Source organism: Topomyia yanbarensis, chromosome 3 (assembly GCF_030247195.1).
Source record: "Topomyia yanbarensis strain Yona2022 chromosome 3, ASM3024719v1, whole genome shotgun sequence".
NCBI lineage: Eukaryota > Metazoa > Arthropoda > Insecta > Diptera > Culicidae > Topomyia > Topomyia yanbarensis.
In genome coordinates, this window is record NC_080672.1 from 364,172,068 (window position 1) to 364,191,400 (window position 19,333).

General features: G+C 41.4%; 3 protein-coding genes across 4 annotated transcripts; all 3 read left to right on the forward strand.

Moving 5' to 3' along the window:
- The first annotated feature begins 199 nt into the window (after positions 1–199).
- Positions 200–4,258, forward strand: LOC131690402 (transcription factor grauzone-like). 2 transcript variants are annotated; one of them, XR_009305575.1, is made up of 3 exons: positions 200–513; positions 568–2,742; positions 2,809–4,258. XR_009305575.1 is itself a non-coding variant. In XM_058976135.1 (2 exons), the coding sequence occupies exons 1-2, from the start codon at positions 385–387 to the stop codon at positions 1,927–1,929; spliced, it is 1,491 nt and encodes a 496-aa protein (XP_058832118.1). In that variant the 5' UTR covers positions 200–384; the 3' UTR covers positions 1,930–4,258. The 2 variants fall into 2 exon arrangements, 1 of the variants encoding a protein (XP_058832118.1); XM_058976135.1 differs by having other exon boundaries at positions 568–4,258.
- A 10,793-nt stretch (positions 4,259–15,051) lies between these two features.
- On the forward strand, positions 15,052–19,322 carry LOC131690401 (zinc finger protein 62 homolog). The gene is made up of 4 exons (XM_058976134.1): positions 15,052–15,572; positions 15,645–17,038; positions 17,332–17,803; positions 17,867–19,322. Exons 3-4 carry the CDS (start codon positions 17,675–17,677, stop codon positions 19,229–19,231), a joined length of 1,494 nt encoding a protein of 497 aa, XP_058832117.1. The 5' UTR covers positions 15,052–15,572; positions 15,645–17,038; positions 17,332–17,674; the 3' UTR covers positions 19,232–19,322.
- LOC131688221 (zinc finger protein OZF-like) lies at positions 15,786–17,018 on the forward strand. The gene has a single exon (XM_058972394.1). The coding sequence runs from the start codon at positions 15,786–15,788 to the stop codon at positions 17,016–17,018; it is 1,233 nt and encodes a 410-aa protein (XP_058828377.1).
- Positions 19,323–19,333: the final 11 nt, after the last annotated feature.

The following is a 19,333-nucleotide window of genomic DNA, read 5'->3' on the forward strand; positions in this document are numbered from 1 at the left end:
GATCGCGAATGTTCGTTCCATTCAATGGAAAGGCGTCTTTGGTGAGCATTTTGGACGAATAATTGGTGTAAAAATCGGTATGGTTTTTAAATAACATTTAAAACAAAACTTCGAAAATGTCATCGCCGTTTTCTCTGTTTGGGTGAAGTGCGAGTTTCGCTGTTTTCAAAAATCATGCTTGAGTTTTTGTTTACATCAGCAACATTCGGTAGGGTGTTGAATTCCTATCATATTAACGCAAAATCTCAGAGTTACTAATATTAATTGTTATCAAAACGTAATAATTAATATAGATGCTACAGGATACAACAGTTTCAAACGTCAACAAAGTAACAAACTGAATCGTTTTTATATGTATCGATATAGTCTTTTGAGCTTAGTGCAATGGATCCACAAATTGATCGAACCAGCGATATTTGCCGTCTTTGTCTTAGTCCCGTTGAACGTACGGTTAGTACTTTAATTACGGATGCAGATCTGCGAGCAAAAACGAATATTATTTTCAATTTCAATGTAAGTATTAACTGTAAACTTTTCCTCACACTATAAAAAACTACTCTTTTACAGCTATCCGCCGATGAATCATTTCCATCGGTTGTTTGTTCGAACTGTTGCAGTAGAATCACGGAATTTCACTCCTTCCACGAGACAGTTCGGCTCAATCAAATCGAGCTGGGTAACAAATCCGTCGTAGAATCAGAACTTCGGCTCGAGGATTCAAAGAAACAACAAGAAGATGAACTCAATCAGGTGGTTTGGTTAAACGAACTTCAAACAGATCAGGATGAAGAGGACACTAAGCTGGATGAATTTCCGTCGCCCCTTGAAGTCCAAGTAACGATGAACGATTCCGATGCTAGTGAGGAAAGTGAACAACTGAATAATAGGAAGAAAAAGCTCTCTTTGGTGAAAAAATCAGCTGTTGCTGAAACAACAAAAGTCAGCGGTAAATCTGCCAATCGGCAAAAGAGAATCGAAAGATACAATGAAGAAAATCGGAAAATTTCGGAATTTTTCAAAATGACTTGCGAGTTCTGCTCAGAAACTGCTGAAACATTTGGCCGATTGAAAGCGCACTGTCGAAATGTTCACAACGAAAGAGCGGGGGTAAAATGCTGTAACCGCATTTTCTACGTTAAATGCAGAATCATTGAACACATAAATTCCCATCAAAATCCGAAGCGGTTTCATTGTGAAATTTGCGATAGGTACTATAACAGCAAAGAATATCTGGAACTGCACAACATGAAAAAGCACAGCAACGTTGAGGAGAAACCATTCGTATGCGACAAGTGCGAAAAAAGTTTCCCCAAACAGAGCCTGTTGAATGCGCATCGAAAAACTCACATCCAAGCGGAATGCTCCGTTTGCCACCGAATGTTAGCTAATATTTACTCGCTCAAAGTGCACATGATGATGCACATCGACAATGTGGAACAGGTGAAGCACATTTGCGATACCTGTGGGAAGGAATTCCTCCGCAAAATGTCTCTGGATCAGCACATTAAACGTCACATGGGTATAAATACAGAGGAAAAGCTTCAGTGTCACATCTGCAGCCGCTGGATAGTCGGAAAACGTGGCCTGAAAAAACACTTGAGAACGGTTCACTGTGACAGAAGTCTGGAGTTTCCCTGCAGTATCTGTTCACAGAAGTATCCAAATGAGCGGTCCCTGAGCCTGCACAAGGCTCGGGTTCACGTGGAGAATAAGTTTGAGTGTGAATTTTGCGGGAAAAAGTTCAAAAGTCGTCTTAACTTGAAAGAGCACCGGGCTTCACACACCGGTGAGGTACTGTATACGTGCGAACTGTGCGGCATGACCAGTAATTCCAACGGGAATTTGTATTCGCACAAGAAGAACAAGCATCCGGTGGAATGGTTGGAGGCAAGGAAGAAAGTGATGGAAATGAGTTATGCTAGAAACTAAAACTAGGTTCAACGTTATTAAAAAAACATGCACTCAACAAAGAAATGAAAAAATTATAATCAGAAGTAAATGTGACTAAAAAGACAACCAAAGGCACTTTTCCGTAATAGTTTAGAAATAATGCGTTACGCAGAACTCGAATCCGAGTTTTAGAGTTGATTTCATTTGTAAAACTCCTGTGTCCATTTATCCTGCCAGTATTAGTGAAGTTATACAACGTAACAGTCGACACCAAAGTATACCCGGGAGTCTGGAAGAGAAGTAGTTTCTCCAGTTCCTAAAACATTGGATCGAGATTTTTGACCAATTTCGGTGCTTCCAGTGGTCTCCAAAGTTTGTAAAAAGATATTTTTGAACCAAAGCTTTTAGCAAATGACCAGTCAGGCTATAGGAAACGTTACAGCACCACAACAGATTTAGCCAAAATTAGCCAATGACATATATAAGGGCTTTGATAAAGGGCAGTGCGCGGTCCTAGTACTCGTAGACTTCTCGCTCACCTTCAATTGTGTGAACCACGCGAAGCTCAAAGACAAACTACACGACGAATTTCTATTCGCAACAGGAACATGTGAACTGATGTCATCATTCCTCAGTCACAAGAGTCGAATCGTCAAGCTCGCCAATACGGCGTCAACCGATCTCCCGCTCACTGACGGAACACCTCAATGTTCATGGCTGAGCACCCTCCTTTTCAGTGTATACATTAACGGCCTGCCTCTAAGCCTGAAGTGCGAATATCAGCTCTATGCAGACGATTTAAAGATCTTTGTAACCGGTCCAATAGATGATGTGGACAGACTAAAAACTCAAGTAAATGCAGGTCATCGAAGCCTGGGCAATGAATAACGCTCTGTTTCTTAATCCCAAAAAAAACAGGAGATTATTTGCTGTAAAGAAGGTTCATCATTTTCTGCTCCGAAAACATAAACATAGCGGAAAAAGTTGCCAACCTCGGCCTACATATGGACAAGAATCTACGATGGTCACCTCATGTTAACAGCGTCACAGTAAAGGTTTTTGGAACGCTGCACACATTCCGGAAATTTACTACAATAGTATCTACTACCACACGGAGGAGATTCGTTCAAGCAGTACTGATTCCATTTTTCACTGATTGTGACATCGTCTACCACCCTGACCTATGTACTGTGAACAAAAAAGGGATAAACAGATGCTTCAAGGCCCCGGTAAGGTTTGTCGTCAATATTCGTCGACGAGATTCAACTCCAGCTGTACGAAACGTGGTCCTCGGCACGAACTCGAAACAAATTACAAGAACCGAATCATCAGCTTCATGTGGCTAGGGAACATAGGAACTCTGCCTGAGTATCTTCAACAACACCTGCAAAAGGGACAACTATAACGGGATCGAAACTTCACCATTCCTCGTCACACCACATCTGAAAGGAAAAGTGTGCTTATAGCTGGCCCTCTTGCATGGAATAGACTGCCCTTAAACATAAAACAACAACCCCAATGTCAACTTTTAATGCTGCTCCCCGGGGACGATAAATTCCATCTTACAAGTACCTTTATTTTCATTATTAGAAATAAGCAGCAGTGACTCTGTAGTATCTCAAAGTAATTATATTAACAGCTTCTTCCTTGACCTGACGTAAGGTATACAAATGTAACCAACAGGTTATGGTAAGCTAATAAATTACAATTACGAGTTGAAAAACCCGAACCCGAGAATAACTAAATAAGAATGTGGACAACACGAACCCGAGATCTTTAGAATTGATAAATCCAACCCTAACCAAAAGATTTAAAATTTTTGAAACCTGACCCAAAGGCGGTACTCCTGCCCTCTGGTTCGGTGAGAGCAAGGACGTGTTGTGTCCGATTGGTCTAGACACATTTGGATTGTGAGCCAGTGAATGTCTGACGCAGAAAGGAGTCTGGGCCGATGGCAATCTCTGGAAATGATCAACCAAAGACTATATGAAATGGAAACATCCACGATATAAAATTGTTATTACTGATCTACTAGATGACTGTTTGAAGTTACTAAATATAATATAGTTAAAAGCCTTAAATAATATTTATCCAAGTTGTCAAACATATCGCAAAAGCAAAGGAAGAAAAAAAGAAAGAAAGCGAAATCCAAATAAGGAAGTCTAAAAAGGAAGCGGTATTGTCTACAATAGCAGAATATATGGAAAACAGAGAAGAGAAGCTAGATGACTAAAAGCTTAAGATCAAGGAAAAAAGAATTACACGAAGGAATACTGATAAATAGGTGGTTAATTGCAACGTCAAGATAAATTAAGAATAACCAATAATAATAACAATGATACCAAATGAATTTATTCACATTGAAAAAGATGTTTATATTGCGCCGATGCACCAATCCGTCTTAGTTTAAACTTGGGTTAAGGGGGGGGGGGAGAACTACAAAAATTTACTAAATAGAAACTATAAGGAAGGAAAATAAAAAGGAAACCCTAACCAGAAAATTTAAAATTTTTGAAACCTGACCCAAAGGCGAAACTATTTAATTTATTTGTTGACATCGTGTTCCTACAGGAGGTTGAAAACGAACAACTAACTCACCCACAGATCGGAAAACTAGAAGTGGTAGGGTCATGAGGGACAAGTCTGTTTTTGCCGGGATGCATGTTGGTATACTTGAGCGATTCGTAGTAATGCTGCCTAAGCTCGACTCCTGCCAGCAGAAGACAAAAGATTAGTCTATAAGATTTTAAGTCTGTTTCTGGATGATACACTTGTATACTCAACAAAATGTAAACGTTATGCGTATTGATCTTACACAAAAAATTTTGCAATTAGAGAAGGCAGATAGACACTATTTGCTGGCACATAAACCTATCGCGCACCTGTCGAGCAAACTGGAGAAGGTACTTTCTGTTATGTATGGAAACCCTACAGCGTATACGTCATTGGTCAACCGCACCTTTAGTTAACCACATTGCTGCTACAAAATACTTTTGAGGTTATGTTAATTGGCGATTTGCGGCAAAGCCAAAATTAGTCATGCGACACCTATGATTCAGCTCATGAACTGGCAAAGTGATACAATTTGCTTTTTTTCACCCGTAAGTGAGTCGTAACTTACAACAAAATCTTCATTATCTTCTCGGAAAAAGCTTACCACTGCCAAAATATGAATGAAACGAGTAAGAAATTTAGTTTTATTTGCAATTATTCTGAAATTATAGCCATTTGCAACTATTTCACTCATACATTTCTTCGAAATGTAATCGGGGTATTATTGTGGTTATAAAAAATCGTTCCATAAATAAAGTTCCAACTCGAAACCGAGACCCAATCAGTACCAATGTCAAACTCCTTCATATTTTGAACTACGTAGGAGATTCAGTGAAGACTATCGGAGAGAAGGATCGGCTGTGCATGATACAAAGCTGACACTTTCCTATTAGCCGGATATATTCTTCCCTCGCCTGATCTGGAGAGTTTCATGAATTTACACCATCTCATGAAGGTTTAGCTTAACTTAGGACGAACGGGAAATGCTGTTGCGGCGGCTACGGTGCTCAACAAATTACATTTCGAAACAGCGCGCATATAGCTCTACGAATAATATTAGAAACCACTATGTTTTACACTCTTTTCGTAAGATGTTTACTCATCATCTTATAAAATGATGGTTTTCCTTCATTTTCATAAACAATTATCAACAAATTGATCGGTAATTTGGTGTTTAAAAGTCATTTTTTACCAATGTTCACAGAAAATATATGCACTATGACAGAACAGAATCAAATCAGTAACACTTTCCTTCCTGCGCTATCTGCGAGCGGTTTCAACGTAGAATCGCCAATTTTGTCATTCTAAACTAACGCAAAGTGAATAAACACGTTTTTACAATCGATCTCCACGAGGTTTGTTTTGATTCGGTTCTCGTGTCCCTTCCGCCGGATAATTTCAAGTTATCGGCCCAGTAATGTATTCCGCGAGTAAAAAATATTACGGAAGAGGAAAAGCACGAACGTTTCCTGCTCTCGTTGTTCGACATAACAAATTATACGGCATGGAAATTTCGCATGGGCGTATTGCTGGAGGAACACGACCTTCTTGAATGCATGGAGGTAGAATCTGCTGATTTGCTTGACGCAGAAGGTGATAGCAACGACCAGAAAAAGCAAAAGTTGGCGATGCGGCAGAAGCGAGCGAAGGACAAAAGGTGCAAGTCAATATTGGTGTCACGCATACGCGATTCCCAGTTGGAATACGTACAAGAGAAGACGACACCTAAGGCGATTTGGGACGCTTTGGTTCGCGCCTTCGAGCGGAAGAGCATTGCTAGCCGGATGCACTTAAAACGACAGATGCTATCGCTACGGTTGAAATCCGGAAGCTTACAGGATCATTTTCTTCGATTTGACCGTTTAGTGAGAGAGTACCGTGGAACAGGTGCTGTCATCGAAGAGATTGATGTGATTTGCCACCTGCTATTGACACTCGGGCCGGCTTACTCAACGGTTGTGACGGCTTTGGAGACAATGCCCGAAGAAAATTTAAACCTGGAATTCGTCAAGTGTCGTCTTCTGGATGAAGAGGTTCAACAGCGCGGCGGTTTAGGTATAGAATTGTTCTCACAAAAACTGGAGGTAGCGGCATTTTCGGGGTCGAAAAACAAAGGCGACAAGAAGAAAAAGAAGATATTTCGCTGTTTTGGATGTCAGGACGAAGGAAACAAAGATGTCTGAATGTCCAAAAATCCAGCAACAGAAGAAAAACTTCAAGGGAGATAAGCAGCAATCCAAAGCGAATTTGGCAGACGGCGAAGTTGTATTTGTGACTACAACGGATAGCAAAGATCGTGCGAATCGGAATTCGGTGCAATGGTTCGTCGACTCAGGTTGTTCGGATCATATGGCGAAGGATAAAGAATTGTTCGATGAGCTCGTGCCCCTGCAGAAACCAGTGGAAATTGCTGTTGCCAAAACCGGTCAGTCAATCGTTGCGCATCAATCTGGAACGGTAAGGTTGCAGTCCGTTATTAATGGTACGTGCATTCCCTGTACGGTGAAAATGTGCTGTATGTTCCAACGTTACGTTTTAATTTATTTTCTGTGCTGAACGTTGAGAAGAGAGGAATGCGCGTTGTGTTCGGTAATGGTCAAGTCAATATTTACAACGGGTCCGAAGTTGTTGCGACCGGTGCGCGTCGTGGTAAATTTTACGAACTAAATCTTTTTAAGATTGGAGACGGTGGTAGTGCTTCTTTGATGGCTTGTGGTCGTATTACGAAGGGGCTTGAGCTATGGCACCGTCGTTTCGGTCATTTAAACTTGAAGCAACTTGAACAGTTAATCGATAAAAAGATGGTTGACGAAAAGTTCGGATCGGAGTGAGATGATTTGCGAACCGTGCATGTTCGATAAACAAACACGAAAGCCTTTTACCGCGCGCGTAGGCAAGCGATCGTCGCGTGTGCTAGAAGTTGTCCACTCGGACGCATGTGGTCCTGATACACCGATTGGCCGAAATGGTGAACGCTTCTTCGTATCATTCAGTGACGATTGGAGTCATTTTGTAATGATATTCCAATGAAGACGAAGTGAGTGACTGGTTTATGCGATACGAGGCGTTAGTAACTGCTAAATGTGGTACACGTATTTCCCGGTTCGTGTGTGACAACGGAGGAAAATACAAAAACAAAGTTTTCCTCTCCTTTTGCCAGAAACAGGGGATCGAGATCCAGTGGACGGTTCCGTATACACCAGAGCTCAATGGGATCAGTGATCAGTATTAATCGAACTGTCATCGAAAGAGCTCGAAGATGCAGGACTGGATAAGTCGTTTTGGGTTCAGGCGGTTCAGACCGCAGCGTACCTCATCAACAGGTAACCGACGAGCGCAATTGATCAGAACAAGACACCCTCTGAGCTTTGGGAAGGAAAACGGCCGGATGTATCTAAACTTCGAAGTTTCGGATGTAGTGTTTAAGTACAAGTTCCACAAGAACGCCGTAAAAAGCTTGACCCGATAGCATGGAAGGGAATTTTTGTTGAGTATGCGGCGAAAGGATATCTGATATGGAATAACAAGCAAGAAGCGTTTGTAATTGCTCGTGATGTGGATTTTCTGGAACAACAAATATTCAAGGAAGAGAATACGAAGAAACAGAAAAGTGTTTCGGTGATTCATGTCGGAGGAATTGGAAAAGACGCCGATGAAGAGCAAAGTGATATGAACTGTGACGTGTCTGATAATTTGGACTATAATATTCTGAATGATATCAGAAGTGACGATGATGAACAAAACGAAGAATAGTTTGCGAGTTGTTCGGATGAAGAACCGGTTACAGACAATGAACCTGGAGCGATTGAGCGTTCGACCAGGAATCGTAGTGTCTCGTCATGGCACAGAGACTATGAATAAATACAGATATGTTAATACGGAATGCTCTGATGATTTTTCGAGGACTCGTTTTACGCTACCCTGTACCTGGAAAGGTACAGTGTCAAAGTGACAGTGTACTTTGATGAATTATCATTGAAACTGGCAACGCAGAACGCCAAGCTGTTTATTGAGTTCTACAAGATGACGACACGAATGAACTCATGATGAATGAAGTTCATGTTTGACAATTCTCGGTGGTTTGTTTACTTTGTCAGTTGCGTGAGTGCGAGTGCAACGGGTGCTCATCTGTTACATTCGAACTCACGTAACTTGCATGTAAACAAACCACCGAGAATTGTCAAACGAAGTTCATCCGGCTCATTTTGCAGGGTTATGTCGGTTGGTGTAAAACCTAATTATTGCATCCTAGTGATATTTTTGTTATTCGTTTTTTTTTATTTACGTGAAAGTTTTTCTTTCTCACAATGTTATTCGTTTGCATTTTCGACGTGAAATGTACAAAGGCACCGAGGTTGACTTGATTCTGGGTTGATTATCAGCGCTGGCCAGTTCCGCCCTGTGACTGCTGGTAGCAACTTTATTCAATCTGCCGATTTCCGGAACGCATGTATTTGCTATGAAGTTGACTATGCCGGTTTTGCGTTAAATGCGATGTCATATGTTGATTGTTTACCAGAAACAGTTTCGGAATTGCGTGAAAGAGAAGACTGGCCTTTATGGAAGCAAGTCATGCAGGAGGAGATGGACTCCTTGTCGAAAAATGAGACATGGGCCTTCATTAAGACACCCGAAGGACGGAACGCCGTCACGTGCAAGTGGGTCTTCAAAATAAAACAGGCCGAAGACCGTGAGGCTCCAAGGTATAAGGCACGATTGGGCGCTAGGAGATTCACCCAGAAGTAAGGATTTGATTACTTAGATACATATTCTCCTGTGGCCCGCATGGACATGCTACGTATGATGCTAGCGTTAGCAAATCATGAAGGGTGGGTTGTTCAGCAGATGGACATAAAACCCGCTTTTCTAAATTGAAAATTGTCCTAGGAGATTTATATGTGTCAGCCGGAAGGTTTTGACCAATGCAATGGTCTCGTTTGCCGTTTGAATAAATCCCTGTATGGCCTAAAACAGGCGGCAAGGTTATGGAATGAGAGGTTCCATAAGTTCGTCGTGCACCTGGGGTTTATTAGAAGTCGAAATGATTTGTGCTTGTACGTTCGTGGTTCAGAATACACTCAAGTCATCTTGGTCATATACGTAGATGATTTACTCATCGCTAGTGTATCTGGGAAGCTAGTCGATGGGATCAAGAAATGTCTCGCAGCCGAATTCGAAATGATAGATGTCGGTGATATTAAGAGTTTTCTCGGAATGCGAACTGATCGGAACATTAAGAAGAAAACCCTTCGGATCAGTCAGCGGCGCTATCTGGAGAGCCTTTTGGAACGATTCCAGATGCAGGACTGTCGACCGATCGCAACGCCAATGGAGAACAGACTGAAACTATCGAAAGGTGAAGAGAACGAGCAAGCCATATCGTGAGCTAGTAGGTTGCGTCATGCACATGGCACTGACGTCAAGACCTGACCTAGCTGTTGCTGCTAATTATTTCAGCCAATTTCAGGCATGCCCCAACGAAGTGCATTGGATTCATCACCCGTTCACGCTAGACCGAGACGTTTACCACCAGATAAACTGGAGGCAGCCCGCAGTGAATTTGAGCAACTAATGAAGCTGGGTATTTGCAGACCGTCTTCCAGCAACATATGGTCAAGAAAGCCAACGGATCTTGGAGTCCATGTGGGGACTACCATGCTCTGAATGTCCAGACGATTCCGGACAAATACCCGCTGCCATATCTGCAGGATTTCACGACGATTTTGCAGAGTAGAACTATTTTCTCAAAAATTAACGTGCAAAAAGCGTTCCATCAAGTACCGATTCATCCTGAAGACGGCCATTACGACGCCATTCGGACTTTTCGAGTTTTCATTTATGACGTTTGGTCTGCGGAACGCTGCTCAGACATTCCAGCGACTTATCCACGAGGTCGTTTAAGGATTGGATTTCGCCTTTACATCGACGATTTGTTCATCGCCTTGTCATCGCCGGAAGAACATTGCGATCACTTGCGCCAGCTGTTTGAGAGATTAGAGCAACACGAATTAGCCATCAATGTTGCCAAATGCGAGTTTGGTTGCGCGGAAATCTCCTTTCTGGGTAATTCAGTCACTGCCGCAGGAATCTACCCTCTCCCAGAACGAGTGAAAGCTTTTCAAAATTTTCAAAAACCATCTACAGTAAAGGAGTTGAAAAGTTTTTTGGCGATGATCAACTTTTATCGACGATTTATGCCAAATGCATCGAAGCTGAAATACCGCTGTTGGCGCTTACTCCAGGTAATAAACGCAACGATCGAACTCCATTGACCTGGACCGACGAAACCACTGCAGCGTTTGAAAGGTGAAGGCAACTGCGTCATTCCACCATGTATTTGAAGTGTCGTATCGCAAGGTAAATTGCAGTTAGCTCACGATCGTAGGTGCTGTAACGAAGCTGAGCCGCATCGATTTTTTTCGAAAAGAATCCAAGTGGTTCACCGTTCCCATTAACGACTTGGTGTAACTCTGCACCTGCTGATTGATCGAACGCGTCCACCCAGAGAGACAGCTCGGCCGACTTCGCGGAATGTACCAGCAGGGTTACCTCTGCGAGTGCAGAGCTACACCAAGTCGTTAATGAGAACGGTGAACCACTTCGATTCTTTTCGAAAAAAATCGATGCGGCTCAGCTTCGTTACAGCACCTACGATCGTGAGCTAACTGCAATTTACCTTGCGATACGACACTTCAAATACATGGTGGAATGACGCAGTTGCCAAGTATATACGGATAATAAACCAATCGTTTACGCTTTCCATCAGAAGCTCGACAAGGCCTCCAATCGTCAAGGGCACCAATTGGACAGATTACGACAGACATCCGACACGTTCCTGTCAAGGAAAACATCGTAGCCGATTTATTATCCCGTATCAGTGCAGTTCAAGCAGTCCCCGCCATCGATTTCAACGCCCTTGCTAACGATCAGCAAACCGACGAGGAGATCCAAAACTTTGTTAAAGGAAAAAAACACCTCTTTAAAGCCATTGATTTATACCGTTCCAGGCAGTTCAAAACAATTGTTTTGTAATTGTTCTGTCAATCAAATTAGACCGTACATTACGAAAGCTTTTCGTAACACTGCACTGCAAGCAACGCACAATCTCCCCCATCCCGGTACACGTGCTATGGCTAAATTGATGATCCAACGATTGGTTTAGCCTAACGTTAGGAAAGACAGCATCGCTTTCGTCAGGAACTGCCTGCCACGTTCAATCGCCCGTCACCCAAATATGCCGCCAGAAGGTCGATTCTCTCACATCTACATAGACATTGTGGGACGGTTTCCCCCGAGCAAGGGTCATCGTTACTGCTTAACCATCATCGACCGGTTCTCTCGGTGGCTAGAAGCCAGCCCCGTTCCAGACATGGTTGCACCCACGATCGCTCATGCACTCGCCATCGGATGGATTGCTCGATTCGGCGTGCCTATCTACGTCACTACCTACCAAAGACGGCAGTTTGAATCATCTCTATTCTGCGAGTTGGTTCACATTTTGGGCATCAACCACCTGCGAACAACGGCGTACCATCCGAAAGCGGATGGCATCATCGAACGGTGGCATCGGACTTTTAAAGCAGCTTTGCCATAACCCGGATCGGTGGATCCTTACCGATGATCTTACTTGGCCTGCGAACAACCCACAAGAAAGACATCGGAGCATCCCCTGCTGAATTGGTGTACGGTTCTACTCTCCGAATATCATCCGAGTTTTTCGCCAAAAACAACACCAATAAGAGTGAAACAGATTTCGTCATCAAGCTTCGAGAGACCATGCAGAATCTTAAACCCAAAGCAACACCATGGTACGCTAAACGTGACGTCTTTGTGCATCGTGATCTACAAAGCTGCAAACACGTCTTCATCCGCGATGACTCCGTGAGACCATCTCTATCACCCCCTTATGATGGCCCATTTGAGGTGGTACGTCGAAGCAGCAAATACTTCAAGGCACTCGTCAGAGGTCGGATGAAGAACGTTTCGATCGAACGATTGAAATAGGTATATACAACCGATGAGCAACAGCAGCAACACTGCAGCCATCGTCCCGCTGGCAAAAAACATAAGGCAAAACAATGAATATCGCTAGTATTTTTGCCTGAGTGCAGTACACGCTGCGTTGCATAGCGGTACTTTCCGAGCCCCTGCATGGCCGGAATGACATTTGGTGCGCTCTTTGTTTACTTCACGCTCATCCAACATAACTCAAAAGTGAGTGGCCCGCCACTCAATTTCATAAAAAGTGCACATAGTCAAAAGCTAGGATAGGATCCGCCAGCTGGCTTCTTCTTATATTTTACTAATCCCTGTTGAAAACGACATACCCCCACTCGACCAATGTTGCCAAAATATTTGTTTTGTTTCGGTCGTATATTTGTTCTGATTAAAATATTCTATATTATGTACCAATTTCATGGAAAAATCAAAGATTTAGTCTTTATATCCGCATTTAAACGATCATAACGTTTTTTCCATCGGAATACAGCAAAACAAAATAATATATATTCGTTGTTGGACATTACGAAAAATATCTTCACGCCTCTTCATTTTTGTAAGTTGCTTTCTGAGTCAAGCAACCTCTGTCACAAGAATAATTTTCTCTGTTCGGATTTATATTAAATATTCTAAAACTACTTTTCTGCAAGGTTTAATTTTTGTTTTGGAGGAATGTATAGGTTTTTACATGTGATTGTTTCGGAGAAAACAGCAATAGAAAATACACTCTCCTATTTACACCGATGATCGATTCAGTTGAAAACTGTAAAATTCAACTGTATCGATAATACCAAAGGAAGAACAAGAAGCGACTTCCGGGATAACTTTCTCCCTGTTTGCTCAGTACTTCCAATTTACTCGGTACTGGAACAAAGACAATTTTTACATGATGTTCAAAATATTTTCATACTTACGCTACACAGCCTGTTGATTTCGAAAAAAGGCATTTCCGCATTACTCCGCACACAGAACAGAATCCACGATAACCGCGCTACCGGATCTCTCGGGAATTTCAGTTCTGGATAATATGTTTGATTTCGTCTGCCAAATAATGCCTGCACTTCATAATTACAGACGGATGTTATAGAAAGAAAGCGGTATCTCGAGAAAACAAAAAAATCAACACGGTTAACAATCGTCGTTTTATGTTTGATATCACAATATGACAACACTTCCAAGCAGCCCTTTGGTACTTTTAGTTTCCAAGCCGAAGGTTTGCCTATGTCACTTTCGTCCAATCACGAGCTGGTTCAGAATTGGTTCAAAAACAGAAGACAGAGCTGGCGGATCCTATCCTAGGTCAAAAGGAGAGTTTTTCTCGCTTACTCAGTTTTGAGTTCGAGTTGAACATGTCAACATTTGAGTACTTTTTACTCAAAAACAAAATATGAGAAATAACCACTCCATATTTAGAATATAGCTATATGAAAACTCAACGTAATTTAAAATGTTATTTACCTATACCTCCCGGCGTTAACACGATGTCTGGATCTCAGTCCATATATTCCGGGAGCTTTTTTTCCTGAATGTTCCCCCTTCCTAGATAGAATGCAGATCATAATCTCTTAGTAACGGCTGGATCTGAAAAAAATCAAAAGGAATTAGGTTAAAGCAAAAATAAAACTTGGCGAAACTTACGATTGATTTTCCTGAATGTTCCCGCGCCTCCTCTTCACAGCAAGGTCTTTTTTTAAGTTCTGGTCGACACCCAACTTTAGTCAATAACTGAGCAGACCAGTAAAAAAAAGCGCACCAAATGTCATTCCGCTCGAGCGGGGGCTCGGAAAGCACCGCTATGTAACAAAACGTATTTTACTTGTTGTAACGCAGCGTGTACTGCTTTATAATCGAGTTCACGTGTGGTTGACGGTTTTGTCGGAAATAAACAAGAATCAGCTGATCAGAAACGCTCAATGAAAAAATCAAGAGTACTTATTCAAAAGGTCCTAAGTGACATTGAGCTCGAACTGAGAAAAACGAGGCTGAAGTTTCATGGACCTAAAACAAATCCCTATTAGAGAACAAATATGCGTTTTGATGGAACAATTATGCCAATATAGTCTAAGGACTATGCTCTTTAGGTAAATAATATTAAAAACATGAAATGTTTAGTGCTAATGTAGTTTTTAAGCGCTTTAGAATGATGCGTCCTTTTGAAAATTATAGGACCTTTCACATAGGTCTTTTTTTCGGGCCCAAGAATCATACGACGCTGCACATACGACTTTTTTCAGCAAAGGTAGCTCTTACGAGGAATATTGAATTTCTTCAAAGTTTTCGACAAAATGATCACCGGAATACGAGTGTTCTTCATTACTATGGTAAATAGTTGCACTGCATTTAACAGAAGTCTTGCAGAAAAAAATTGCGGGAAACTTTAGTTTATATTAACAAATCATTGGCTGGAAGTGGTTAAAACCAACGAATGGCATGTTACTTTAGAATAACTAAGCTTTCCAATTATGATTTAATTTATTATACTTACTAAATTCAACTTCGAAAATAAGTCGCATGAACAGAAGAAAATAATTTCTTTTATTTTGATGCTTAGGACGTTTTTACAAGGTACCTATGTGCAGTGGGGAAAACATAGAATAAAATGAATCTTGCGTCGTTTTTGCATGGCGCCTATGAACAGTTGCAGAGGTTTTGAAATATTTCGCGTATAGGTCCTTTCATTTAAAAAGGTCTCAAGTGCAATATTTCGAAATATGATCATGAAAGCTTTGCGACTTTTTATATAATGCTTGTTATTTTGATAAATACTGGGTATAATGAATCCTGGTTTTCGGTATTCGTTAGCTATGTTGTAATCACATGCTGCGCTGCAAATAACTCAGTTTGTTTACATTTGTCACTAAGGACCATTTGAATCAGCACTCTTGAAATAATCTTGTTTTGCCCAATAACTGTATATCAACAAAGAAGAATACAATAAGATCGGCAAATTATAAATTATTTAGCAATCACGATACCCTGGTGGTTTGACCATTTGTCAGGTCAAGGTGGTTTTCCAGTGTGCAATGGAAGAAATCTGTCGGTGCTGCCTGAAGTCTACCGCACTTTCCGACGGTACTTCAGTTACGGATCCTGATTTTCGTTCAAAGATCGAAATTATTTTCAATTTCGTTGTAAGTATTGAACGTAAATCAAGTATTATTCTATCCTAGACATAATGTGTAATATATGTCTAATCATTCCAGTTGATTGGCGATGATGCATTTCCCTCCGTTGTTTGCCCGAGTTGTTGCAATAGTGTAACGGAATTTCATACCTTTCACGAAATGGTTCGAATGAACCAAACTCAGCTTGGGAGCAGAATAAATGATGCAAAACACAAACCTATGGTGTTGGAAGATATAATAGTCAAACAGGAAGTGTCGATTCACAAGGAAAATGATCTTGAAAGGGTTGTTTGGTTGAGCGAACCGGATTCAGAGGACGCCAAACCGTCAGATTCTGAACCTACACTTGAAGTCAAAGTAGAAATGAACGATTCCGATGGCAGTACGGAAAGTGATAAACCAGTCACCCGAAAGAAACGGAGAGTAGTGGTCAACAAATCAACGACTACCGGTAAAAAAGCATTTAGCCGAAGGTCGGAAAGTCAAGAACAGAGAATCACAAGATACAATGATGAGAATCGGAAAATTTCTGAATTTTTCAAAATGAATTGCGAGTTCTGTTCGGAAACTCTTGATACCTTTGGCCGACTACAAACGCACTGTCGAAAGGTTCACAACGAAAGGGCAGGAGTGAAATGCTGCGATCGTACCTTCTACGTTAAATACCGAATCATTGAACATATAAATTCACATCAAAATCCGAAGCGGTTTCACTGTGAAATTTGTAACCGTTACTACCACAGCAAAGAATATCTGGAATTGCACAACATGAAAAAACACGGAAACGCTGCGGAGAAACCTTTCGATTGCGACAAATGCAGTAAAAGCTTCCATAGACAGTGCTTATTGAACGCCCACCTGAAAACTCACATCCAAGCGGAATGCTCCGTTTGTCACAAGATGTTGGCCAATGTTTACTCTTTAAAAATGCACATGCTAAGGCACACCGATAATGTGAAACACATTTGCGACACTTGCGGGCTGGAATTCCGCTCTAAGGAGTCGATTGAACGACACATCAAACGCCATATGGGTATTAATCCGGTCGAACGCCTTCAGTGCCACATCTGCAGCCGTTGGGTCGCCGGAAAGCGCAATCTCAAAATTCACCTGCGAACGGTTCATTGTGATAAAAATCAGGAGTTTTCTTGTGACATCTGCTCCCAGAAGTACCGCAATGAGCGGTCCTTGAGTGTTCACAAGGGTCGGGTTCATGTGGAGAAAAAGTACGAGTGTGAGTTTTGCGGGAAAAAGTTCAAAAGAAGTATAAACTGGAAGGAACACAGGGCTTCGCACACCGGCGAGACGCTGTATTCGTGTGATGTGTGCGGTATGACTAGCAATTCTAACGGTAATCTTTACTCGCACAAGAAGAACAAACATCCGGTCGAATGGTTGAAGGCGAAAAAGAAATCAATGGAAGCGGATTATGGTAGAACATCCTTGCAATAGAAGATTGTAGGTACTTCGGGGTACGTTTACTTTAACAAACCGAAATCCATGGTTTATATGTAAAATGTATGGATGGGTAATACCAGACATAACCGGGGAAAACTTAGAATACTTAAAAATGGGAACTGTTTCAATATAACGAACAAGACGAAAATGACCGCCATAAATGTTCAATTTTATAGCCTAAAATGTATTTCACTTTACTACGGTTATGTCTCTGACATCACCCACCCATGCTTTTCAATCTGAAGTTGATCAAGAATCATCAACGCATTAATCGTTTAAAATTGTGTGACGCGCATCCAAATTTTAGGTGACCAACTATCCTAAGCGCCATGTAATTGAGTAAAGCATTTTCAATGCTCGAGGAAAATTCCTTCAAATTCTTCTCGAACGAGGACCATTGACAGATCTTGTGCTCGACTGGAATGACACTGACAGGCACAGGGTAAACAAAAGATTGAGATGTCGAGTCTTTTTCATATCAGAGAGCGTCTTCAGTCAAGAAATAAACAATAATCAGCTGATCAGAAAGATGTCATATCTCATGGACTATTTGTTATGTAGTGTGTATGTACGGTATGTACCTACATCACATGAGCCATAGAATCGCTTATGGACTGCCTAAAAGATAACCAAAAAGCAAAGGAATTACAATGAATGCAACAATGCATAAAATGAGTGAACCTTGTCGTTTTTGTCTAAAACCCATCGAACGTACGACAGGTATACCAATTACAGATGCCGGTCTTTGCACAAAAATCAAGATTGTTTTCAATTTCACTGTAAGTATTAATTGAAGACCATCCCGAATACTATAAACTCAGCCGTATCCCTTTCTATTCCAGCTATCTGATGGTGAAACGTTCCCCTCAACGGTTTGTTTGAGCTGTTATAGTAAGGTCACGGAATTTCATAGCTTTCACGAGAGGGTTCGGCTCAATCAAATCGAACTGAGCGACACATCCGCTGTTGCGGCAAAACTACCGCTCGAGGATTTAAACTCGGTACACGGAGAAGATGAACTCCAACAGGTGGTTTGGTTGAACGAACAGCATATAGAACAGGAAGAAGAGGAAACCAATCTGGATGAACTCCCATCGACACTTGATGTCAAAGTAGAAATGGACGATTCCGATGCTAGTGAGGAAAGTGATGAATCAATCACTCATAAGAAACAATGTGTCGTGATCAATCAATCAGCAGATACCGACACAGGAGAGTTAAATCGAAAGTCTGAATGCCGTGAAGAAAAAATCGAAAAATACAATGAGGAAAATCGAAAAATTTCGGAATTTTTCAACATGACCTGCAAGTTCTGCTCAGAAACTCTTGGAACATTTGGCAGACTGAGAACGCACTGTCGGAAGGTTCACAACGAAAGGGCAGAAGTGGAATGCTGTAATCGTATTTTCTACGTTAAATGTAAAATTATTGAACACATAAACTCTCATCAAGATCCGAAACGGTTTCACTGTGAAATTTGCAATAGATACTACCACAGTAAAGATTACCTGGAACTGCACAACAAGAGGATTCACAGTAATGACAAGGAGAAACCTTTTGTATGTGACAAGTGCGATAAACGGTTTCCCAAACAAAAACTGTTGAATGCACATCTGAAAGCTCACATCCAAGTGGAATGCTCCATCTGTAACCGAAAGTTGGCTAATGTGTACTCCCTAAAGGTGCACATGATGATGCATGCCGATAGTTTGGAACAGCCGAAACACATTTGCGATACATGTGGGAAGGAATTCCCCCGTAAAATGGCCTTGGATCAGCACATCAAACGGCACATGGGTATAAATCCAGAAAAAAGGCTTCAGTGCAATATTTGCAACCGCTGGATACTCGGAAAACGCGGCTTGAAAAAGCACTTAATTACGGTTCACTGTGACCGAAATCAGCAGTTCCCTTGTGATATCTGTTCTCAGAAGTATCCAAATCAGCGATCGTTGCAGATTCACAAAACTGGAGTTCACGGAGAGGATAAGTTTGAGTGTGAATTTTGCGGGAAACGGTTCAAAAAGAGTCGAAACTTGAAAGAACATAAGGCTTCACACACCGGCGAGACGCTGTATTCGTGCGATTTGTGCGGGATGACCAGCAATTCCAACGGGAATTTGTACTCGCACAAGAAGAACAAACATCCAGTGGAATGGTTAGAAACAAAAAAGAAAGCGATGGAAAAGTATTATGCTAAAAACTAGTTAGAATTGAACACTATTTAAAAAGCAGTTTCTGGTTAAAACAATGACGTAATGATAATGTAGAATAAAATATTCTCCGAAGCCGCTCGTATTAAGGACGTT